Source organism: Malurus melanocephalus, unplaced genomic scaffold, assembly GCF_030028575.1.
Source record: "Malurus melanocephalus ecotype Western Australia unplaced genomic scaffold, MMel_1.1 scaffold_166, whole genome shotgun sequence".
In the NCBI taxonomy this organism is placed as follows: Eukaryota; Metazoa; Chordata; class Aves; order Passeriformes; family Maluridae; genus Malurus; species Malurus melanocephalus.
This window is the reverse complement of record NW_026623398.1, coordinates 514,099-541,099: the sequence shown is the minus strand read 5'-3', so window position 1 is coordinate 541,099 and position 27,001 is coordinate 514,099. Positions and strand designations below refer to the sequence as shown.

Here is a 27,001-nt window from a genome sequence, read left to right as displayed (position 1 = left end):
ACCATATGTGGCAAATGTCTGCTAGTCAGCTTAAGTGAACTTTAAAGGTTTGCTGATGATAACCAGAGGTAAGAAATTTGCTTGGAAATCCGTTCATTTACACAGGAGTGAGATTTCTGTTAAAGGAACACAAAAATCAGCTTGTGCTTCTAAGCACCTTTGTTTTGCAATAAACTTGATATAACCCRTTTTCCCCAATTGATGGCCTGTGTTCAAACCTTAAAAAAASSTCACAAAAATCTTCCATTGTGGCTCAGCAAACACATTATTTTTTTAGCATTTTCCTCTGTAAGCCAAGAAACTCTGTCTTTACTCTGTGAAAGTACACACTGACTTGTCTGTTACAATTTACAAACAGCTAGACATGACCCTTTTTCTCTACTGAAAATTAGCCTATTCTGAGCATAACAGCTCTCCTAAGATTTTGAGTTAAGGTCCTAGTCCTAGTTCTAGTTAGCACAATTAAGTTTATCTTTCAGCAGTTCTTGTGTCTACTGTCAAGCTTCAGAAAACACCACACATTTGACAGGAAATCAAATATTTATAGCATTGAATGATTGGTGAAATAATAAACCTAAAAAGAAATCAAAACATTARAAAGTGTCCAAGGATGTCTTTAAAGTTGGATCCAGGTTATATCACAGCCTTTCTTTCAAAAGTCCTAATTTGTCTGACAGAGCCTACTYKGCATCATAAAAATCTCATCACCTTCAGAGGAGGGTAGCTAGCAGGAGTTGGATTCTGGGTGCTGAAGGTGACTCCCAGAATAGACAGCAGAGCCCACCCCATCAGACAACCATGACACTTTCCCTTCTCCTGGTTGCCACAAGCAGACTGGAGTCAAGCCTTGTGCAGGGGGAATCACAGTACTACTACCTTGTGCCAGGAAAGGGACMATCAGGAAGTTAGGGAAGAAATCATAACGCCAGATCCCAGATCAGTTATTTGCCAGGAGGCACAACTCAATGCATCAGAGAATCCACATAATTTCTTACCTTCTGTTTAAACTCTGTCCATCCCCTTCATTGAATTCAAATGGCAATTCAACTGGTGACTCCTGGCATAGAATGCGTCACTGATTTCTAAAGGCCCCAATACTTTATGCTCACTACTCTTCATTGTTAATAGTTGCAATGCAGTAGAAGTTTTCAAAGCACAATAACTTCAACAAAATTATTATCCCACAATGTACTCTCTCTCCCTTGTACTAACAGCAGAGTAGGATTCATCTTCCTACATTGTGAATGACTAGCTCCTAGATGTGTTTATGCAGAGACAAGCTGTGTGTTAAAGTGATTTTCTCACTGTCATTTCAGTCTTTGTATGTTTCAAGCAGTTGTAGGAATGGGGGTGCCTTCACCCTGTTTGGCAAGAGCCTGGCAGCTCCCTGCTGTGGGTTGTCGGTGTGGTAGCAAGTAGTGCCACTTTCAATTCAAAATTTCAGGGCTGTCTACCTCAACTTTTATGAAAYTAACCCAAGTTACATGTAACTTGGGTTAGAATAATCGTCTCTTATGTGACAAATTTTATCAGATATTGGAGTCCTGTCACAGTGTGACTTGTTCTACACAGTCTCTGGGACCAGTTCGCCCATATAATCAGATATTTGAATCAACAGGTTTAGGGTCAGAGGTAGAGGAAGAGCAGTTGACCCAAATTGCACATGCCAAAGAAATCCTATTCCTCACACACAAGATTCACAAATACAAGTGCCCAAGAATTCAGAGTCAACAACAGCAAGTAAAAAGAAATTACTTTATAGGTGCTATATATATATATATATATATAWAACATAGTATATTACTATTATTATCATTATCTTTATCATAATCATTATTATTATTATTACTATGTTGCTATTACCTCACAGCCTTTCACTCTACCCATCACAGTAATTAACTGTGCCTGTTTCCCCCACCCAGCTGCATCACTTGATCAATCTCAAGGAAGCAGGCACCATCTCCTTTTTGCCAGCCATGGTCTTGCACTGTGCCAAGAGCAGGTGACTCTGGACTCAGCCCAGGGAAGCCTGTGAAGAGTGGGGGATCCTGTGCAGGAACCAGCACAGTGTCCATGCATCATGAAGCTGCAAGTGCTCTCCAAAGCTGTGTTTCACTAGGACTTACAGAACAGGTAACAGCAGTTATTGTGGCTCATACCTGAATAGGAACCTCTCAAGAAACACAACCAGGCATGGAAATTTTGGCAGTGATCCCAATATAGGATAGACAACATGCCACCTTTGTTATGCTGTCAGTGCAGACTATTGTAAACTTTATCCTGTGCATGGCTGTATATAGCTTCAGAGAGGTGATATTTACCAATTGAATTTGCCAATCCCAAACCTCATCARCCAGTTAGAGGTGAAGGAGACAAGGTTTATAATGTATTTCATTGTCAGTATGTGCTTTCAGAAGTATTGTGCTGTTATGCAAGGAAGTTATGCACATATTGGTGATCATCTCAGTTGTGCGGTCCTATCTGATCTCATCCGTGTCTTAGAATCATAGAATCATTAATGCTAGAAAAGGAATTTAAGATCACCRAGCCTATCACTCTGTTGTCCACTAAACCATGTCCCCAAGTGCCACATCCTATAGAACAGTTCCAGGGATAGTGAATCTACTTACCTCAGCAGCCTATTTCAATGTCTGACCCTCCTTCCAGTGAAGAAATGTTTTCCTAATAGCTAATCTAAATCTCCCCTAGTGTAACTTGAGGCCATTTCTTCTCATGCTCTCACTTGCTACTTGGAAGAAGAGATTGATCCCCACCTGGCTACAACCTCCTTTCAAGTATTTGTAGAGTGATGAGGTCCCCCCTGAGCCTCCTTTTCTCCAGACTAAACATCCCCAGCTCCCTCAGCCACCCCTCGTAAGTSTGTATCATAATCCTCTTAAAAGGCTAATCCTCAGTGTTGCTGAGTTGTCACTWTTTGGTTCTCTGTTTTCAAGGATTTATTTTATACCTTAAAGTACAGGGTTTTTTTTTGTTTTTTTTTTCATTTTCTGGCCCTGAATTGCTACTCTTACCATCCAAAAAAAATACTTCTCTCTGTGCTTTCACTTTTCTCTTTTTTGTAGCTTGTGAACTTCCTGAGACTTAAGCAATTATCTCATTAAAAGTGAGGCAAGAYCACAGAGCTGTGCCACACCAAACTAGGCTTTGGATACCAGTCAGCTGAACCCTGGGGCYGAGGGCTGTCCTTATTCTGATGCAGCACCCAGATTTTCTCAACTATGCCACTGTCCAGAGACATCCCTTGGGCTGGACACATTTCCCTTCTGACCACTTGGGCCAATTTKAATAAGTCATTTTCTTGATAGCTCGAGTTTTAGCACATAGCAACAAAAGAAACATCACAAGCATGCACAGGGTGGGGTGAATATTGCATATCAGACTGCAAGAGAAGTTGAGGCAAAAAGGAGATCATAAGCCCTCATTAAACATAGGCAGTCATTGTGATCCTGATAGGAATGTATATTTTACCAGGCMATAATTACTAAAATCAGAGTAAAGGCATCAGAACCTGGACTAAACAGATGACATTACTGAATAAGCAGCATCTATTAATTTTCTAGTATTACAGAAAAAGAAATCATTTTCATGTCGTTCTGCTGTTTACAGCCTCTCCCTAAAGGTTTTCTTTTCTCTTAATACTTTGTCCATTGGTTTCCCAGGATACACTTTCTAGACTGTAATTGCTACTATAATCTCATTTTTCATTCATAGATGGAAGGTGTTTGAACATAGAAGGAAACTGTTTTCTTGAAGTATGCACTGATCAATAAACTCACAAACCCAGGTCAAAAGGATTGCTCCTTTATCCATCTTCTAATTCCTAGTTCTTTCTCTTCCTGTTGTTCCTTTCACCTATAGGCTTCAGTTTATCTCATGGGTTAATTTAAACCTAAACCTAACCTTGTGAATAATTCTCTCAGCTATACATACTAGAATGGATTTGGGCTCTACAAAATTGAAATTCAAGAGGAAAAGAAATTTGGGGTTGAAACAAATTCAGAACAAAAAAAAATATGGGCAGGAAAGCAGACTAAAGACTTCTGAGAATCACACAGATCACAAATATGAATTTTGCCGACTTTAGTGCTCTATTGAAAACAAAAAATACTATTAGATCCTTTGTGGGTAGATCTATTAGACCTTCTACATTTATAGTTATAGATGTGTTTATATGTATTTATTTTTATCTATTTTTTAAAGTTTTTTATACTTTTTTGTTCTATTTGTATGTGCAGATTTCCACCCCCAAAAACTCCCTCTTTTACTCACTTAAATGCTTTTTCATTTTTTTTCCACCACCCATTTAATAGGCATGCCATTCACAGGGCCCATACATTTCTTCCATTGAGAAAGAAACTAATATGAAAAGTCCCACCCTTGTATGTGTATCAAACTTTTCACAATTTTCTGGAAAATTAATATATTACCTACAGAGMGAGACTTACTGATTGATGACCTTTTCTTGTATGTTCACAGTTCCAGAGTCCAGCTTAAAAGCAGGCTGAATTGAAGTACACCAGGTCCAATAGGGCAATAGGCTGAGAAGCCTATGGACTACTCCATTTAARCTGATTTTAATTTTAATGTTTTAACTTACAGTAGTATTTCATAAACTAGTTCATCACACTAATTTTAATGGAAAAGCAGGGATTCTCATTAAAATATCAATCTTAATCACAATGTATCAGGAGATAAAATGCTCTTGCACTCTAAGACAAGGCTGCGATGCAAAGGTCCTGAGCATGTTGTCAGTCACCTGTGGGGTGCCTTGTGGTTCAAAGGACCAAGAGACTGGGGAGAACTCAGTTAAACCATGCAAGTGCAGACAATCAGCTTCATTAGATTTTCATAATATYGTTTGGAAGCAAAATATTTAAGATCCAGGCTTGGGCAATATCATGCGGAAGCAGTACAAGATCAAAAACATATCAGCATAAACAGAGAAGTGGTGTTTCTTCCCGGTGTGCCAAGAGTGCAGACGGTAATTCTACCTGCACTCAGCACCTGACTGGTCAAAAGGGCTATGAATATTACATGGTAGAGAAAATCTGCTGTGGATGCTGAAACAAATGTGAGTAATCTCCGGACTACTTCACAAAACACAAGTGTCTGTGTGATGGCAAAATGTGACCAAGGTTAAGTGCCCAGGAAYATTCCTTTCCCAGCAATGCTGGCATTTGTTCTCAGCTACTTGAAAGCCATGGAGCCAGATTAACAGGAGTAAAAACAATGATCTCAAAAAAACCTTTGCAACAAAAATACAAGTTTATTTAATTTTAATATTTATATYATTTCTAAAGGAAATATGCTGTGTTTTATTGGGCATCTCTTAAACCAGCAAGCACTTCAAGAAATGGCATATTCATGTATTCATGTGTATCTCTGGGGTTAATTATGCTAGTACATCTTGAAAGAATATTTGATTGTTATTACTGCCTTGCTAGTAGCATACAGGAAGCATTTTTTTTTTTTTAATGGTGCTTTAGATAAGCTTGGTGCTGTAGATTCTTTCTCAATATAGAAACAGGCTTCAAAACACAGTTTTAGCTCTTGATAAACAGGCTTCAAAACACAGTTTTAGCTCTTGATCCTGATTTGGGGCTGCAAAAGAAGGATTTTTGCATGAGCACAGTCTGACAAAAATAGATTAGTAAAATGCATAACATACACTGAGGTCACTTAGTTTTCTAGTTTATACAACACAATGATCTGGCTAGCAAATAGAATTCATGGTTTCATAGGAAAAAGAAAAAAAAAAACCAACCCTAAAGATACATTCAGCCGCCTCCTTTGAGCTATAGCTGTGGGAGAAGATGAGAGCCAGCAGACCAACTTTATCTTGTGAGAAACTTGCCCGTCTTTGCAGCAGCCTGAGGCAAACCGCTTTTAGGACTTAAATCTTCACAGAGCTGTAACTGTTCAAATTCAAGCTAAATCTCTCTCTCTSAAATTTAGGCCCATTTCTTTTCCTCCTACTCTCAGGAAAGATGGAAAAGTGACTAATATCCCTTTATAATAGTCCATTATGAAGTGACAGGAGACGCTGTGCCTCTACTCTGTCCTTATTTCTTATTTTCTGTGTGAAGACACYGAGGCCTTTACATCTTTTCTAAATTTCCCATCCTATGCCACTGATTTTGCACTAATACTGAAAAGAAATGAGTAATTATCTTCATCATATTATAWGCATTCCTTTCAACATCTCCCTGAAATGCCATTTTGCATAAGAGCATCACCTCTTCTACGCAGACTCAAYTTGTCCTCCCTGATAATCCTCAGGTTTTCATCTGCAGTATTATTGTCATTCCTCGGCTGCCTGTACCCCTCATATTTCTTTGTATTTTTCTTCAATTAATTGTATCATATTTATTTCAAGCCATTCTTGTAATGCAGATTTTTTTTAAAATTAAAATCTTGGGTTCTGTGCTGCTTGCAAGTCCTCCCAAATGGGCATTACCTGTAAATTGGGTAAGTTTATTGTCAGTGGCATTGAGAAAGTAATTAATGGCAAAGTTTTATAGTGCTAGAGCCAGAAGMCAGCATTCTGGAAGTCTATGAGATGTTCTCCCGCTTTGGCAGCAAATAATTCTTCYCAGAGTCCAGCTCTCCAATCAGCTACATATCTACCTTATGCGAATTTAATTTAGTCCATATCTGCTTTGCTTGCTTATGGATGTCGTGTGGGACTGTGTTGAAGATACACTATATAAAACACATTCTTATATCTGCTTTGCAGTCACAGAAGGAAATGAGATCAACTTGATAGGATTTGTTTCTAACATGTCCCTGTGAAAATAATCTTATCTTCTTACCAGTCTCTAGATGACTACAAATTTGCTGTTTAATACTTTGTTCCAGGGTCTTGGAAGTGCTGTTAGGACTGAATTTTCTGTAATTCTTTAGATTTTCCTTTCCTCTTTTGCTTAGATAAAACATTGTGTTTGCCTTTCTCCAATTTTCTTGGAATTTTCTCATCCTTCTAATCAATAGTGTTCGAGAAATGGCTTAGGTTAAGTATTTTAAGGGTAAATTTCATTAGGCTGTGCTATCCTGAATGCTCTAATTTACCTTAGTATTCCCTCAGGTGTTATTTGCTATTTCTCTCCATGATCCTAYTCTCAAATTCTTAATAATAATAGAAATAAAGTTTTAGTCATAATTAATCTCTTTTTTCATGAAGACTGAAACAAAGAAAGAAAAAAAAAMCRCTTTGAACTTTTCAGCCTTTTCAGTATCACCTCTCTTGCTAAGYAGTACATTGAATCAGCTCTCAAGCRTAGCACATTATTTGCAGTGTGGCATTGTTTAACTCTAGTAAACCATTCCTTTAATGGCACTATGTGGTTATGTGCTTAAATATAATAAAAATTCATCTTMTTTCCCTGACTTCCCTTCACAATCTTATTCCAGTCTAAACATCAATTTCTTCCAACTGTTTGATTGCATCCTACTTAAAATTAATTCTATGGTGAATTTATTCTGTCATGCTAAGAATTGGAACTATTCTGCATTGGTAATTATTCATAGAAAATCATTCACCAAACATAGCCATCTCGTTATMCAAACACTGAATTGTGTGCCTAAAGTATCCTATCATCCTTTTAAACAAAAGGATAAAAATTTGATAAAGTGACACCAAAGTAGTTACATATTCAAATTGTGACTGCAATCAAGTTAGAAAAAATARTAATACTCACCATCATGTCTAAACAGAACCTCTTTCATTGGAAACCTATAGAAAAATGAAAATAAAAGATTAAAACAAAGTGACGAGGAAAATAAAAACTGCAGTATGTTATGCAAGAACAGTTGTAAAAACTGGTGGACAACTTCATACAGCAGTTTGTCTTCTTATTTTTGAATCAGTGATTTTCTGCACTGTTAATTTACAACTCTGCTTACTGAACCAGGAATGATTTTCCATGCATTGGAATGTTTGAGGAATTCCTCTGCACACAGCAAATTTCAACAGACAAGCATCACCTTGACTAAATGCACATCAGAGGACATTTCTGACTAACTGATTTTCCACTTTCTACTTCTTTTCTTGAACCTCATGTTGGGAGAACAGAGTGTGTTGCCATGTTTGCATTCACATGACATAGGTGYTGCTTTCTTCCACTTTAGCAAGGATTTTGCCACAGTCTCCCAGAATAGACTGGCACCCAAACCRAGGAGTAGGATAGACTACAAGGTGGACAAATAGCTGGCTGCGACACTGGTCTAAAAAGACAGTAGTCAATGGTTCAAAATCTCTGTTTAAGGTAGTACTTCAGAAGATGCCAGAGTGATGTCTCCATCAGAGACCTAAAGAGCCTATATGTCCAAGAAGTCTGTGGATGTTCCTAATTTGGAGGGGTGAGAGAGACTGATATGCCAAGGGTATGACTCCCATTGTGGAGGACTTTGYCACACTGGAGGAATGGACTAGCAGAAGAGTTGTGAACAAAGGAAATACAAAATCCTGCATGGGCCATGGGACAAGGAGGCATAGAGGAAGCAAATAACCCATGCAATGGTATAGGCCAGTGATTGACTGGCTGGGTAGCAGCTCTGCTAAGAAGGATGTGAGGTCTAGTTGACACCAAACTGGATGTGCATCAGTCCATCCTTGTTGTGATGAAGGGTAACCTCATACACTGTTGCATTAATTAGAGTAGAGCCAACAGGTTGTAGGAAGTTGTTCCCTTCTGCTTAGCACTAGTGAGGCTGCATTTGGAACACAGTTTTCATTTTTGAGCCCTCACAATAAAAATAGTTTTTGCTTTGTCAAGCAAACAGAGGAAACAAGTAGAGCACTATCAGGATGGTTGCAAGTATTTGTTGATTTCTGGGAAAGGCATGTGGCAGATGAGGGGTGGCTACAGCACTTGTTTAACCTGAAGTGTAGGCTAAAGGGAATCTATTTTCCTWTCCGGCTATTATGAAGGGTTTATGACAGCTCAGATTTGGATGGTGAAGGAAAACAAGGCAACAAGTGGGAATTTTTTARCTAGTCATAAGGAAAAATATTTTTTATCGTAAGAGTGGTCAAACACTATAGCTAATTTTAATCTGATTCTATGATTCTAATTATACATTACTGAAGTATTGAATAATAAAAAAAAAGCCTTCTTCAGGCTATAACTATGCTTTCACCACCCATTCAGGGCAAACTCTTTTCCTCTAAAGCTATTACTCAGTACTCCTGCCATTCTTTGAAGGGGACCAAATGCAACAGCTGTTTCTTAATGCCAAGTAGAATTAGATTAAAATTCCAGTTTGATATTTTCACACTTTATCACTCTTATATTATTACCCTTTCAGTCTTTTAAATGTAAACTTATAAAATTAATATACTTATAGTAATTCCTTCCATGTGATCACATTACAAATAAAATCCTATAAATGTGTATAATGCTTTTTCTTTGTTAAGGCATGKTGATCTAATATGGTCTTTCAAGTTAGTAGGCTGTAACTGATGGTTTCTAGTTAAAACAARGAGATATAATTGAAGCTGACCCAAAGTACCTATTGCAATATAAATTTCCTGTTGTACATATAAAGTCTTAAAAAAATTAAAACATTGAAGGTATTGTTCAGATATAAAGTAGAAAGTTTGTCTGCTGATATTTAAAGTTTTTATTTGAGAATTTAGAAGTGTGTGTTGACTTTAGAAGTGTGTGACAAGTGTTTGGACTTGCCTTTCTAATTTTAAGTATCAGAAGGCTACAGCTTACTGYTCCCTTTCAATGGACCATGCAGTTTGCAGATTAAAAAAAATTGTCACAGCTAACACCTGAAAACTTTACTCCTTTAGTAAAAAGAGTAGTTATTATTGATTTTAACATTCATTTGCAGGGTCATTAAATTTTCAGCYAAATGAGCTTTTATAATGTTATGGAGAGAGCTTAGGGTTGCAGTCCTTGGCTTGGTCAAAATAAACTAAGGATAGTGAGACCAATACTCCAGAGAGGAATTGGCAGCAGTGTGCTGCCATACCAGTCTACACCAGCTCTCCAGTGTCTGGGGAACAAGGCTGAAAACTTAGGCAACATTGAAAGCAAATCAATAGCACATCCATGATGTGACAGGTGAAGAGCCCATGTCTCTCTCTCCTAGAAAAGCACAAGAAGCAACACAGGCTTTTTTTTCCCCCAATACATCTTGAAAGGCCTTTCTCAGCACCAAATGGAAAAAGGCTTTCATAAAGTCGACATGGGTGGGAGTGTTTCCAGTAGAATTCCATCTGCTTTCACTAGGTATGTAACACGTCCCTGTCCTTGCTTTGACAAGTTGGAATCCTTTTTATGAGTTCAAAAGGTGTTGAGCAGYGAGAGCTGAATCATTGCAGAATAAAGCAGGATCCAAAGGTGGAGGARCATTTACCTTGAAGAACATCACTTTGCTGTGATAATGCCATTTAGGTTGGAGCTTTTGTTTGAAGTAAACCCCTGACAAAAATTATTTGGTACAAGGACACCTTCATTAAATGCRTGCATTTTCCTCTTTTATGTAGAATCTATCAATGATTAATACTATTGTTGACTTCTGAGCAGGAGCACTCCTTAAGTAAATAAAGACTAAGAGCAATGTATAACAGAACTTTGGACCTTATTGACATTTTCATAGAATTTCAATTTTCAAGAACTTTTGCTACTTTGCACAAAAGACAGTCTGTGAAATCCTGTCACCACTGAAGTCAATGAAATCTGCTTTTTCTCATGGGGACTTTTTATGAATGTTGACTTTAGAGATGTTATTGATTTCTCAAGTAAATATTGCAGATTTTTCATGAATAACAAAMGGATAAAACTGAGTAACTGCTCAACAGCAGCAAAAGATTACATGGACMTAAAGTAATTGTATTAGTAACTGTAATTAGTCATTTATTAGTAATTGTAATTGTAGACTTGAAATTTTGCAAATCATAGACGAATAAGGGTAATGAGGACATACTTTTAGCCCCTGCACACACTGTTTTTTTCAGACTATACAGGTGCATATGCCCCATGTTTTCCCCAAGTCTCAGTACAGTTCTGAGAATTATTAAAACATAATTCACACATCATAGCCCAGGMAAACACTAGCTTTACTTGAAGACAGTGGATATCAGAAATCATTGGCATATTGCTTGGTTAGGTTTCAAAGARTATCCTTCAGACCTCCTCCATTTAAAATTCACTGGTTGTCGAGGAGGATTTCACAAGGAGGATAACATCTCTTATTTGTTTTCTTGCTTTCACAGGGAAGTCACAGGTTTTGTTTGGTTCAAGCTGTTACAKAATAAGGTTAAAATTACATGAAGAATAGAATGCTATTCCTCAGAATACAAAGGTAACACCTTTTTTTTCAGTTTTTTAAAAAATTTATTTCAAAAAAAGTGAATAATTTGCTTTGAGGAAAACAATACAGATTACTAAGGAGAAACTAATAGCACATTCCCCTTGTTCCCTCTCTCACTCCTTCCTAGAGGTCAAGGAGGTGTTTACATTTCACAGAGCATCTACCTATCCGTTTGTTTTTTGAAACTGCATAAATCACACTGACATTCTCACTCTGAGGGAGGAACATTGCAGAAGTATGAGCCTAAATGTAATTTTAGATAAAGAGGGCAGATAATAATTTAGATAATATAAGACAGTGATCTAAGTCTTATGATAGCAGCAAAAGTAATATTGGGCTTATGACTTGGCAGATTTTTTCCTAATCAATTCATTATACAAACAGAATTCACTGATATAAAAAAAAAGACATTTTAAATTAGCTGGGGATCTGTGCATTATGCAAACTCATAAGGTTTAAATTCAGTATAAACTGTTCCTAGAGTCAAGGTAGAGTCAACCTATCTTGACTTCTTTATTTATTTTCCTAAATAAAAAGAGCAATGCAAGTACCTGAAAGATGATATGGTTTTAAAAATCGTCAACCAAGATTTACCTTGCTTTTTTTAATGCACTGGAAAGGGAAAGCATTATAGCATACAATTCTGAAAACCTAACCACATGATAGAGAAAACCTAACCAAATGACAGAAAAAAACAGTGAAAATGTGTTTGTTTTTCAAAGACAGCTCAACAGCAACTTATCTCCAAAAAGCCACCACCCTCAGGCAGAAGACTGTCCCAAATGTCTTGAGCTTCTCCTAGTTCTGTCTGTTAAATTCCTGTCTGTCTACAAGATCAGCATAAATGCTGATCTCCTTCTGGATATCAGTGCTGTATATTTCCATTTCCATCAGCAGATCTCAAGTGAAACAGATGCCTTTGTTCAATCCTTCTTGACTGAGAATGAGAAAAGGGGGTAATCTCTATATGAATTTGTGTCTTCTCTGCCCCCAGTAAACATACAAAGGCATAGCTCAGCCTTCATATGGCCAGTATGGTGTGCCCTGGTCACCCCCTCCTGCTAAAATGAGATTAATAATTGGGGAAAAAATTAGATAACATGCTCTGTACAAGTGTGTTGAATTGTTCTATGAAGAATATTTTCTTTGTTTTGTAGTGGAGGAAATACTAAATGCATCTCCCAGTGTTACTTCCTAAGCAGCTTGTGGTGAACCTGACACAGTTCTTCCTGACATATCTACATGGGCTGGAGTCCACCTGCATAGTGATTGCTACAGAATACATGTTAGTGGCAGGCCCCAGGAAATCAGCACAAATAGTCAGCTTGCTCAGATGTACAAAATGGTATCTGACACAGTTTTCTGACTTTAAAACTAATTATTTGCCTCTAGCTAACATTATTATAAGTAGTGAATGACTGTCATCCAATAAGACATTAATCAAAGGAAATACAAATCATATTGATAACAGCACTTCTACCTCTTCTTTCTGACTGATTGTCTTTGGTCTAATAAATGCAACCACAATTTCATCAGATACATTTGTTCTAAAGGTCATGGTACTAATTCTCCCACTGTWGCAGTACATTAAGCTTTTTAATAAATTGGTTAATGGAAATTTTGTTCAAAGTGCTTGTTTAAAATATAAGGGAACTTTTAGAAGACACTTCTATATAGTCTATCTGCCTTGGAACAGACCAAATTGGCCTCTGACTAAAGGAATTTTTTGTCATTATTAATTGTTAATTAATTGTTAATTAATACAAAATCTTTTCAAGAATATCACAGTCACAGTAGTCTGACTTTACTATGTCAGTACAAGATGTTTCACTTTCTGAACTGATCTTAATAATGCATCAATTAAATTATGTGTCTTGTCTCTTAGAGAATTCTCTTTGAAAATGTCTCTTTCCATTAGATTTGCAAAATTTTCCTCAATGTGCAAATTGTAAAGAAGGATGAGAGACAAGGATCTAGGTGTTTGCCTCTCTCTATCTTATTTTCAAATATAGGAAAATCATCTGCATTATCAGAGGCTGCAAATACATACATTTGCAATTACACGTAAGTACAAATATGTATATATACCCACATTTTAGATCTCCTGGCGCAGTACAATCAGCTGAACTTCAAAACCAAATTTCTTATCAGAATTATGTAGTTCCTCTCACTCACTTCTAAAGCTATACCTTTACTTCAACAATATTTCAGAAACTTTACAGCTGAGATGGAAAAACAACCTATCTGAGAAGATCTGCAAGGTACTCGTGGTCTAACTTCACTTTGTGAGGGCATTTTGGGTCTTTCTTTGAATAGTTCCATAGCACACACTGTAACAACTGCTTTTGAGAGAATCAAGAAGTGGCTCCTGGGAGGCAGAAGRAAGGGGATTGATGGTGTAGAAACAAGCAGAAATGTCAAAGGCAAGGAACAAAGGAGGATGTTTGGAAGGCTGTGATGAAGATTCAAACAACAAGAGATAAGAAATAGCCCCAAGTCCCTGGCACCCTGCACAGAGAGGTCAGGGATGCACATGGGAATAAGAGGCTTCGGTCATGCCCATATGCTCCTGGTACACAACAGCATTCTGTTGATCTGCCCAACAAGTGAGATATCAATCTCTTTTCATTTTAATCTATTTTTACCCTTTTTTTTCAGTGGAAACTGAGATAGCCTGTGAGAATATGCTGTCAACAAACTCAGAATTCAGGCAAATCCTCCACTTCCAAAATGTGAAGAGTTTGACCCCCAAACTCCCAAAATATCTTTAAAAACTAAAAGAAAGTTACTACTTTGGTAGAAATTATTGGCAAGCATCCATTTCTTATATTTAAATTAACACATTGTTGGTTTTAGACAATCTAGAATCTAGTTTTAAAGTAATAAATTTAAAATAAACTGTTTATAAATATGTAATTATCATTCCCATCTATATTTTTAATTCATTAAAAAACTAGTCAAATTATTGTGACCATGCACCTGGTAAAAGAATTTWAAAAAATCATTCCTGTGTCATTAACATACACATAGTTCTATTATTGGTAGTAGTAATAATAAATACTTCTTCTGGTAGTAAGTTATGCCCTCATAGGTGAATTTCTAAAATAGTATTGAAAGTGTCCTGTAATGAAAGATGCTCTATTGCATTCCAAAGCCAGAGTTGAGTATGTTAGTTAATTGAATTAGTAAGTTTATTTCAACATTGAGGCTATAATTCAGCTTCATGCTCATGACCTTGTTGGGTAAAAGGACTTGCCTGTGCCAGTCAAACCTTTTTAATTCTCTATGTGTTTTGTCTCAAGAGAAAATTTACAATGACTAATAGATTACTTCTGCTGTCASTGAATGAATTATCTAGGGTCATAACCATTATGGTCCTAGATTTTAGATATCTAAAGCTAGTAGAGAATTAGCCACTGAATTTAGACTCCAAGAAAATTTGTGTTCTTCTTCAAAGTCAAACAAAACTGGCGCTGAATTTTGTTACTGGGCAAACTTGTACTAGGTTTTATGTTTTCTTGACTGTCTTTTTTTAAATTCTTAATAACTAATTATCCTAAGTGCTTCTGGTAGCTGTTGCAATGTCTGATATTTAAAACAGAAATTATACTGGCAACTGAAAACTGTGGAATGTGTTATTTAAATATGACTCCATAATTTAATAAACGGCATAATTTTACCATTCCCACTTGCTAACATCTCCACAGCACATATCAGGAACTCAAAGCATAAATGTTAGTGCTATTTCAAATTCACATCAGCAACACAGGCAGCAAATTAACTTCATTTATTTTCTTCAATGATCATTAAGGACAATTAATGTTTATTTAGTCTCTGCACAGGACAAAAGCAGGTTTGGAAGCTCAGCACATTTTTACTGATCAACTTTATATGAGCTATGTAAATAAAAGATAAAGCTAGCAGGCAAATGATTAAACCCCTTAAATATCAACTGATTACCTCCTTAGAGATGAGTGTCTCATTTTCTGGAATAGGCACCATGGGATGACTGGGCTGCCGAGCCAAGATGTCACASGTTGGAAAAGGCATAAAGTTAAAAACAGGAAAAATAAATCCATTATCAGTTCAATTTCTATATAAAATATTGCCAAAATTTATTATTAAAGCAAATACTCTCAGACATACAAGGGATAGCAAGGCAATGAGATCTCATTTGTGTTCAGCAGAATCTTACTATCCTTGGCTGTCTGAAAATCTATTTCAAGGTATGGTCTGTTTTCTGTTATATTATATTCCCATGGTTAAAAGGGTGGGGAAGGGCATAATCCCTCTTGAATTTCAAAGAAGCTTCTCAAGTAAATGTCACAGTAGGAGCACCTGCTTTATGATACATTTAGCATGAGATAATGCACATAAAGYTATTTAGAATTGCAACCGTATTTCTGTCATTTTGAATATCTGTCTTCTTATATCTCCTCCAAAAGCATTTTCCTTAATCTGAAATTTCATAGGCATAAATCACACAAACATTTCACAAAAAATGCTATATAACAGTAATTAGAATGTGCAGAGAACTGTTTTAAATCTTAGTAACTTTCCAGTGTTTTGAATATTATATATCTTGCATCTGAGTGATGAAGTTTGATGGCTGTGATTCAAGTGAAGAACCATATGAACTCCAATGAGATTTTAATTAGAATGCAGGTAAAAGTATCAGCTGGAGCTTATAAAGGCAATGTTAAGACCATAAACTTGTGACATTTTCCTATGGAGTGACAAAGAGACATCATCTCTAAACAAAAGGTCACTGAAAGTTTTTGGATTTGAGTATATTAGAATTTTACAAAAACAAGATTGGAAGAAGCCTGCTACTTTCAATATATCAAAGGCAYTAATTTATTTTGGCATTTAGATCAAATAGTAAATCAACAAATTATGTGTTGCTTAAAAATTTTGCTTTTCTAAGATAATTGATTTTTACACTGCGCTTTCTGAGAAGGAAAACTGATCTGCTAAACTGACCCTGTACACAAAGAAATATACTGAAGTGGAATATAGTCTAATTTTCTGCAATTACTTTAYGGATGTGATATGTATTGCTCTCTTCCTTTGTAAATTTGCCCTGATTCCTTTCCAGGGAGGAAGCAATCTACTTCAGCAGCAACAGAAGCTTTGAACAATTTAGCTTCTTTTTTCATTATTAGGATTCCCAAAAATGATAAGGCAAGTGAAAAATTTTAGATAACACATTTATTTATTTATTTATTTATTTATTCAATTAATTTTTACAAAGGAATAAATTTAGGCAAAAGAAGGGTCAAGAAGGGTAAGATGCCCAGATCCTCTCAGAAGAAACATCCCTTCCTCTGATGCTCTTGTGGCTTCCAGTGTCAATGAGGCAGCTGYCAAGACATCCCCCAGACCTCCCACCATCCCCCTGCTGCAGCACATATAGGAGGTGTTTGATGGTCTGATGGGAGACAAACTCTGTTTCCAAGCTCAGCATCCTGTGATTACCCAGGTTGGGCAATCCTTCATGATACACAGGTACAAAACTGTTAGCAATTTAAATAAACACTAGAATTGAGATATTTGTTGCCTGAACAGAATACGGCACCCCTGTATCCCAGGAAAAGCAAGAAAGGTTAACCAAAAAAGAAGAAGGAAAATATTGTTCATATTCTCTTTGCTTTCTGATGTGTGGCTAAGCCCTCTGAGAAGAATTGTCTGCTGCTCACAAGAAAGAAAAGCTCCCTGTCAGGCAGTGATCAGAGAATGCAGCAGCTCTTTTTCTCAAATTGCACAGATAGCAAATCAATGAAAAATACACTTCTATTGTGTTATCTCATCCTGGCCTTTCTGACTGGTATTCATTGCCTGTCCTGTTAACCTGAAATGCCCCTCTGAGTCATGATTCTGCCTCACCTTKTCCTTTGAATATGAGGTCTCAAGTCCCTCCTTAGACCTGACAAAAGTAATTACCTTTTTTTTTGTCCAAGAAATTTATTTGATTCACTTATTTTGATAGCATCCTTTTTTTCAAAATAAAGAGACAACATGTGTAACAATCTCCATAGAGAGGGAAATTATTTCTGTTTTCTGGACAGACACTCCTAATATTGATTATTTTGAAAAGGTTTAATTGAAAGAAGGCAAGGAATTCACTAATTAAGAATGAAGAAAAAAATTTAGTTAACAATATGTAATTCTCCATAGGGCTTCTCTGACCTAAAACCCTTGAAGTTATCATAAAAGTGTCTATAYATTCTACTCGTCAGTGGGTCTAGTCTTAAGGAAGTCACATATGTCTCATTTTGAAAGAATTTAAGTAGTACTTTGATAATGATGGAACACACAAGTGAGTGCTGCACCCTTTTTCTGCTGAAATAACGCKTAGCATTGCAGGTCCCTGAAAGGAAGGTGTTGGGATTTTCCTGGAATCATACAATTCTGCCTCTGCCAGCTGCAAAGGAAATGAATGCCTTGGSCTGGGTGACTTCATCCTAAAGAACTGGAGGCCGATTATCAGTGTTATTTCCATTAAGTGTCAATGTAAATTGAAATGCGCCTGCCTATCTGTAAAAAATCTCCCATACCTGTCCTTTCTGAGTTTAACCAAGAGGCTACAGAACCTTATTTTTTCCTTCCTGATTTTTCCTTCATTGAGAGCTCATCAAACTCTGCCACTGGTATTGTATTCTTTCATTTTCAGGTCAAAGCAACTGGCAAAAAGTCCTATCTCCTGTGCAAATGTGAAAAAATAGTGTCTGTTGATAGTGGGAGATGAATATTGCTTTTATGATTTCTACTCTTCTTTCCTTTGAGAGTTACAAAATTCTGCATTACKCTTACAAGGTGATCAATAATATTTAACTTTTCCAGACATTACTCACATTCCTCATGATGTGGCACTTTCTCTTTATTATTTCTAAGGACAGTGAAGGAGGAAACTAGACAAATCTGTATTTGTGTCTTCAAGATTGTACTGAGGAGAGCACAGAATCTTTACAAAATAAGTATTAGCAGCATGCAACTTCCAAGGGAAATTATATACCTSCCCAAAATACCCTCTCACACACTTAGACAAAGCTTAGAAAGAGGTGATTCTATAATATCTTCATTAGACCTTTGCTCATTCAGTTCTGTAATCAGCAAGATGTATTTGCCTTTAAAAGGTCATTTGATCTTTTATTGTGCTATGAATCACAACTGCCTCTGAACTAATATAAAGCTTTCTTTAGTGTTCTCAGTGTAAGACTTTTTCATAACTCTAAGTYGCTCTCTAGAGGGTCTGCAACCTTTGCTAATCGAGGAACCAGTTTAAAACTGGAACCAGTGAGAGATAGCATACAAAAGAAATAAGAATATTTCAACTATAGTAACCAGAGAACATTCACATTTACACTACTCTGTCAAGTCTTTAATCCCTTCTGAAAATAAATTAGGTACTCTAGACCCCTATTAAAAATAGATACATTCCTTTACAATAGGAAAACAATACTTCTTTCTCAAAGACTAAAACATTTGTTTAAKCATGCAAACACTTTTATGGAACAGTTTTATGTGTCTCCATTTTATCTGAGTGATAATGAACATTAAATACTTGGTAAATAGTAAACATCCACAGAAGCAGAGCAAGGACTACTTTCAACTAAGGAGAAAGAAAATAATATAATGTATAGRGTCAATTTATGATTATARTGTCTCTAGTCTCTTTGRAATGACAGTATAAAATCTATTTCAAAGATTCAGCCAGTTAAGTATCAAATTCCTTTGCACCTTTTACCTCTATTTAAAAGGCAAAGTAAAGTAGAAACAGTGATCATAATACAGGTTTACAAGATGCCTTCATACTTAGGCTGTAGAACATCCCTACAGACTTAYAAATCCTTATTATGCACTAGTGTAGCTGCGCATTTTTATTTTGAAGATTTCCGATCTCTTTCCAGGTACTGATAAGTACCTGCAAAAAGAAACAAATCTCACACAAACATGGTTTCCTGGCAGGTTCTTACCAGATACAGGCCTGGAGGACACCAGAGAGTGGTGAGACTGAGAGATTTAATCTAAATAGAATGAATCATTGAACCATAGAAAGGTTTGGCTTGGAAGGGACCTTAAAAATCACCTATTTTGGACCCCTTTGCCATGGACAGGAATACCTTCCACTCAACCGGGTTGCTCAAAGTACCATCCAACCTGGCCTTGAGTGCTTGCAGGGATGGGGCATCCACAGCTTCTCTGCAGAGTGTAATACCAGATTAGCAGAAGAGTTACAGGGCTTCGTAGTAAAGATTCTTAATCTATAAGTGGAATGGGAGGGAGATGCATGCAAACTCAGCAGTGCATCAATTTTCCTCGGGCTGCTTTTTCCCAGGTGAAGTTTAACTTCACGTGCTGGACCAGTCTATGATGGATTTGACTGAAGATTTTCTGCCAAAATTATTTTTCAGTGAAAAACACTAGCAACAACAAAAAAAAAAAAAATTAAGCATTCTGCAAAACATTTTGATTTATCTTGCAAATTTTTGCCAGTAAATTAGAAAACTAAAATGAAGTATTCAATTGCAAGAAAACCCATCTCTAACTAGAATATTGTGTTTTCCATCCTGGATGTTTAATTTTGGATCACTCCCATAAAATATTACAACGCATTTCACTATCAGTGCACTTGGTGACAATCATGTTAARATCCACTATTTTCTGCTTTCTGAAGCATGGCAGTTCGTTGCAGGGCTAATTTCACTATTGRTGGTTACAGGAGTGGCCAGCAAGGATTCTGGGTCCATAATGAAGGCTTGGGACATGAGAACCACAACCTTCACATCCATGGGGTAAGGCAGCAGAGGAGACAATCCTCTTCTAATCATGTGGATCAGAACTATCTGCTTTGATTTAGTTCATGCAATCCAGAGGATGGGTATTGGTTTCTGAAGTACTAAAATATTTTCAAAATATAATCTGTTATAGAAAGAAAATGTCTGAATTTCCAACAACAYAAGTATTTGAAATTTCCCTCAGCATATTGACTGTCAGCTATTGATGGACTCTTTGAATCATTGCTTAGAATTGCTGATGCTTCCTGGTTCAAGGTAGGGGCTCATTTCTCATTGAATGAAAACATCCAAAGAACTTTAGCTTTCCAGGTCAGACTGTGAAATGAATTGGATTTAATTTTCAGAGCTGACTTTCCTCCACATGTTTTCTTACCAGATCCTGTTTTCTGAGCAGGCTTCTGATAGAAGAGAGTTGTTTGACTTTAGCTACTTTAAATCCAAACCAGAAACTCTGAATGAATCTTTGAGAGTGTGCATCTGTAATTGTCACCTATTATATAAAAATTTGCATTCGGATCATATTTTGCCTATAACATAACTAGCAAAATTATAGCTAGTGTTTAACTGAGAAAAGAGATAGCTGGCTCACAAAATCTCTGTAAATCAGTAAATAGAGACTTTTTGAATTCAAGCTCTGAATGCATCCTTGGGATTTCACCAGAACTAGTTATATTCTATGCTGTTATGTAACATAACTGAAAGTGGAGTGAATTAAGACCATATTTCAGAGTACACATTACACAAATACTTCCATATAAAAGTGAACTCTCATTTTCCCTTTAAAGTTTCCAAAGGTCTGCTGGCTATTTGTTTACTTTTCCTGGATAGCTAGTAGTGTTTTTAATCTAAAAAAGCAGTGGGAAATTGCATAGAAACGTCCGTGTTTCATGAGATCTAGCATAGAAGTTTCTATATAGCTCTAGGTGTTTTGGGATAGTTTCCATTAATTATGATTTTTCTTTTTCCTTCAGCACTTGCTTTTTCACTATTTTCAATAAAAATTGTACAATTATAATTTTTGGTTTTCATACAGGTTTCATGTACTCCAAACCTTTTTGATATTCTTTGCTCAATTACATATTTCTGCTAAAGCTCTTAATAACAGCCTTGACCTCAAGGTTGCTTCTGTTCTCAGAAATGAGTTGTTAGCTAGGCCCACAATTTCTATTGTATTTGGGAATGTTTATTGTATAAGAAATGTCTTACTACAATCCACTATGCAGAAGACATCCTAAATATAAGGATCAACTCAAACATTATGATGTAGAGTCTTCCGAGAATGAAGACAAAGCATTTCATAGCACTATTTTGTACTTAAGACTGATTTAATCTGTCTCAAAAGAGAKAGCCTATATAAATGAGAAGGCAGAAAGAAACAGAAGTGGCTGTATCTATGTTCCAAGAGGAAACCTGAACACTCCTGGGTGTGTTCAGTGGGAAGCACATTTTGGTACTCAAGCACAGAAAGTGCCCACTGGGGCTTGATCCTATTGTGTTGTGTGCATGTTTTCTAAAGGAGCAGAAGTGCACCAAAGAAATGCCATGGTCCTACAATCAACAGCTTCTACTGGAAGTAGGACAGAAAAGCTCTCAAACTTGTGTAACTACCCAGGCCAAAAGGAGTGACACAGTAAACAATTCCGATTTTTTTTTTCCTTTGGAAGAGCTATCTCCAGAGAAATYGGTAGCAGAGCTCACTCCAGGTGGTGCCAGACTTAGGACACCCCCACATTATGTGCATGTTCMTGGGTCTCCTGTTGAGCCTAAACTACCCTCAAGTTCTACTGCTCAGTGGCTTTGAAGAAAGTAATTGATTACCAAGTTACGATCTTTTCAGAAAAAGCTTCAAGAGAAATGTCTTTCTTTAAAGATACGTTGAGCAGAAACTCTAGACTTATTTTCTGAAGGCATTAYCAAACAAGTCTAAAGTGGTAGAAGTGTAATCTAAATATGATATCATTAAAATAAATCATTAAGCCAAAGAAATGCCATAAAACATTATTCAAAGAAGATACAGCAATATTAAGCATTAAAATTTTCCCAACAAGTARGTCCAATTTGTAGCACAGTACTAATGAACTCACTTGTTTACTTCTGATATMTTTTTCTACACCAAAGCAGTTTTTCTGGATCACAGATAGTAAAAGATTGATTGACCACAATACACCTACACAAGTACAACATTTAAATATCAGAGTTCAAAAGAGAGAAAGAAACTGTCTTCTAGAAAATAAAAGCTGCTGGGATGATGTCTGGGAGAAAAGTGCTTTTCCATGGCAACCTTGAAAGGCTGCTGTATTCACAGAATGTCAATTCCCACTATGCTACTATTAATCAAACACAAACTCCAATGAGTAGGAGATTGGATGATGAAGTAAACACCACTGATTTCATTTAAAAAATAATAAAGATTCCCTTTAAATATTCTGCTTACCTATGAGCCTGGAGACTTGCAAGCGATTATGGAAAGAAGCTGACAGTTTCAGACTACATTCAGTGATTTGAGGAAAAACTCCATTTAGACCCAGAAAAAAAATTAAATTGGCTTGAGCACAAAGCTGGGCATTAGAGAGAAGTTGTCCTCTGCTACTGTTACAAGTAATGTCTGACCAGACAGAAATGGTAATTTTTTAACATTTCTCACACCTCTTGCAGAAAGGCAGTTGCCTCCAATCCATTTTCAAAGGCTGTGCTGCTAAATATTTAACCAACAGGGAGATTTTCACAGGGGTGYTCATAAATCATATATTCAGCCCTCCCTGACAGAAAGAAAAGGCAATTTGWAAGTCACTAGGGACTTAGAGGCAGTTCTCAGCTGAGGGAGTCACACCCGTTCCTTTGCTGTCTCTTCGCTTGGCAAGTCATTCCTTTCTCCTTCAAAATGACAACTGGTTTTCTAACATCTAGTGGTCTCAGCCCTGAAAGATATTTTCATCAATTGTTCCTCCTATAAATCACAGAATCTCAGAACAACACAGACTGGAAGAGTCCAGCCTTTTGTGGGAAAGAGAGCTTAGATGAGGTTACTTAGCACCCTGTCCAAACACGTCTTGAAAACCACCTGTGGTGGGGACTCTACCACATTCCTAGGGAGATTGTTCCAGTGGTTGGACYCTCTCATTATAAAAATAAAATCTTTAAAATGAAACCTCCCCTACTGCAAATTGTACCTGTTGGGCCATGTCTTCTCCATGTGGCTCCCTGTGAAGAGAAAGACTCCACACTCTCTGTAACCGCCTTTGAGGTACTGGGGGTAGTGTGATGAGGGCCTCTCTGAGCCTTCTCTTTTCCAGCAAGAAAAGACCTAACTCTTTCAATCTTTCCTCACAGGGCAAGCTCTCTCTCTCAGCCTTTTGATCATATTTGTGGCCCTTCTTTGGACTCCCATCAGATTGCATCTTTTTTGAATTGTCCAAACCAGAATTGGACACAGTATTCCAGGTACAGGGTTGTGTTCTTCCACCTGATGCAATCCTCCCTTAAAGGCTGGAGAGATTCCCATGAGACGAGAGCCACACRTTTCCTCAGGCTCTCCATCACTACAATTCTTGTATATAAGTCCTTTGTCCTGAGTTGTTTTGTTGCAGTCAAAAGGAAAAGGAGCTTCCTTAATAATAAAAAAATTAACTCATTAAATGTTCACGTTTAAGGAGTTTAAATAAGAGCAGCAGTGCCTGGTCACTGGGCAATAGAGTGGGGAAGGAGAGGAAAAGAGAAATAACAAGGTAAGTAGGAAGAGAATCAGCTCACTGAAATGGGCAACATTTTTATTTCAGAAGCAGCCTTTGCACAGATGCAAGGAGAGAGACACCTTGGTTCCCACTGCCTCCTCCAATCAAAACTTAAAACCACATTGTGAAATGATTTGGGACACAGCTTATGGATTTCATCATTTCGGACAGTTATAACCTACAGAACCTGCCAGGTCTAGCTTTCAGCTTCCTCTGTGTAATTTCATCATCAATGGAGATTCAGGTACTTCAAAAAAAACAATCTGGCACTGAGTCAAGCCTGCCTAAACAACACCACAGTGCCTTTCGATAAGCATTTCAGATTGAGACAGCTGATATTATCTCATTCTGAGTCAATAAATTAAAYAATGCTGGTTTTAGGAGCTGACCACATCCAAATTCCCTGATGTAAGACACAGGTGATCATTTTGGTTGTTCCCATTTCCCATTTCTGAGGGAACACTTGCTTAAGGCATTGTTAACAAAAGTACAGGTGGAAAATAACAACTTTATTCACTGAGACCTCCTATCCCTTTTCAATACTGTATTTATAACATCTTTAGAATTGTTATAAGAATTTACAGCAGCAAGTTTTGCCCTCTAGTGGAAAGTGTAGCAAATAACAACATACAATCAGAAGCCTGGCATGCGTAGTTTGACCATGTGGACACTGACCACATGTTCACTGGGTGGCTGGAGAGACAGCAAGTGAGTCATTGCACATTATTCCTTATCCTAAGGGATGAGAWATGGAGTGGGGAAACTCCAGGGAATTTACAGAGATAACAGTACAGGTTTAGGAGAGAATGGAAAGAAATTCCCATGCTGTCAGGGTGTTGTTTACAGAGCAGGTCTACCTCCTTTAAATTTCAACACTTTATACTGTGTAAGCTGTGCTGTTTTTCCTGCTACTGCAAGTACTTATGACAATAAATTAAATAATTTCTTTTTAAAAACATTAATAGCTCAGCTTTTGGTTGGGTGATGTAGGAAACAATTGGCAAATATATCAGGAATTTTATCAGCATCTAATGACTCAAATGTTAAATATTGGTCATGTGAACAAATTCAAAATTAATCTTCCTTTGGCCATCAAAGAATATTAATATTATAGACCAAAATAGAAGCATTCAAAAATTCTAACTGATGCGTGTTTGCTTTTGGGGTGAAAAAAACCTCTGTCTGTATTCAAGCAGTCCAGATTGACATCTGATTATTCTGTTTCCAAAGAACTGCTGACACGACATACCAAAAAATTTACACTATCTTAGTTATCTTCAGACACTTATTTCCTGACTTATTCTTTTTTTTTTATTCAAATTTCTGAGGTTTTAGCATTGCTTTCATTAGCAACAGCAAACAGCCATTTTTATTATTAAAAAAAAAGGCTTTAGTGTTCATATGAACTATTTATTCGTTCATGTGAATGTCTTCAATGAACCGGGAAACTTGTTAAAAATATTTGATTGTGAAATCTTTTCTGCTTAAGTAAATATGTCAGCCCAGTTCAGTAAAAATTTAAATAGAATGTTTGTTCTGTTTAAACCTGTCTCTCAGATGTGAAAATGTGATTTTATTCAGGATGTCTCAAAGAAAGAATAGAAGTTGATTTTAGTTTTACTTCTAGTTCCTRTTCTAGTGCTGTTTCAAAGCTGACAAAAATTTCAGAAATAACGTCATTCACACTGTACTGGCAAGACAACAGATAGAGCCACTGGAAAGTCTGCATTTCTCTCAGGTTAGCCTCCCTTCACTAAATCAGAAGAAAATAAACACCCTATTACTTTAGTGTGGGTAAATGTTAAAACTAATCTGAGCATGAGGGATAAAATAGATTAGTCCTTCTTTARAGAAAAAATAGCTTGAATGAAGAATGGTGGGAGCCTGCACTAGCTGCTCTAGAGGAAGCAAGAGCTAACACGAGCTGTGTCAAGGGAAGGAAATGTTATAATATCTCCAGAGAAGCTGAACACCCAGGCTCATTTGAGATGCATCTGCCACAGCACTTGCCAGCACTGAATCTTAATGACTCAGCTGAATTCTGCATAGAATTGAAAGGATTAAAGCCTACAAGTTCTTGACTCACACAACCTAGATTCTCAATTTGTCATACAAAGTGTTATGTCTGTAAGGGCTATAAGGATTCCCATGAACATCACAGATGGTGGAAGACAAGTGATTGAAAGGTTCAGGGTTTGGACAGTTAGTGAGGGAGATGGATGGAGGACACAAAGGGGACTTGGAGGGATCAGTTTCGTTGGATCCGSGGGGTGTAGGAGAGCAATATCTCCTATGAAAAAAAAAAGGTAAACAGAAACAGATTCATGGGTGCAAAAAAGAAGTTTGGGCAGAAAACAAAGTGCTTGTCTTGCACCTTTTCTATATTTCATGGGTCTTGATGGTTAACCAGGAAAGGAACTCAATTTTCAGCCAATGCAATTGATCTACACTAAGCATTTTAATTGGCATGAAAGTGCACACGCAAAAACCCACARTAGATGTCCCTTTAAACCAGTTACACTTTTCTGGCGTCCTGTTCGTCTCCCTCCTGCAGCTCAGCTGGTGTACAAGCGACAGAAAAGGAAATCCCTATAGGATCCTGTTCTAGGATAAAATGGTCATGTTTGAGAGATTTAGTGAGACAGTGGGCTGGGAACAAAACCAATGTGAAAAAAGTGTCTGAGACATACAAAAGAAGGCAATATCTGTGTACGATATCCAGGGCTTTTAACAAGACTCCAAGAAGCCTTTTCAGATATTTAAGACTTAAACCAGTGAAGGTGCATACACGATATTTTTTGCTGCTCTGTCAGTGGTTAATAGGGTTTCTGGTTAAGAAAACCCAATATTTCTGCTCTTTTTGCTCTTTTTATCCTAAAGGATAAAACCATTTTATAAAAAATATTTTCAAAATATTTGTGATAGAATCAAGGCATACCCAGGTTTTGGCACACAAAATCTTGCACTTAGATTTTGTTGAGACTGTTAACACAATACATCCTGGATTCTCACCCAGTTGGCTGGCTGTCTAGACCAAAAACTCCCCTGTGTTGTGCCTTTGAGCTCAAGAACCAGAAAATTTGTGACAAGAGCTGTGATTAGTTCCAGCAGAAGCTAATGCATGGC

At 36.9% G+C, this 27,001-nt stretch overlaps 1 protein-coding gene across 1 annotated transcript in view; it reads right to left on the bottom strand.

Moving 5' to 3' along the window:
• Positions 1-5,335: 5,335 nt before the first annotated feature.
• MLIP (muscular LMNA interacting protein) overlaps positions 5,336-27,001 on the bottom strand; it is a 62,028-nt gene continuing 40,362 nt past the window's right edge. Inside the window, exons 12-14 of the mRNA XM_057372187.1 lie at positions 15,307-15,360; positions 7,719-7,753; positions 5,336-5,622 (exon numbers count right to left, since the gene is read on the bottom strand). Of these exons, the coding sequence (XP_057228170.1) occupies positions 7,727-7,753; positions 15,307-15,360 (81 nt within the window). The 3' untranslated portion in view covers positions 5,336-5,622; positions 7,719-7,726. The remainder of the gene's footprint in view (positions 5,623-7,718; positions 7,754-15,306; positions 15,361-27,001) is intronic.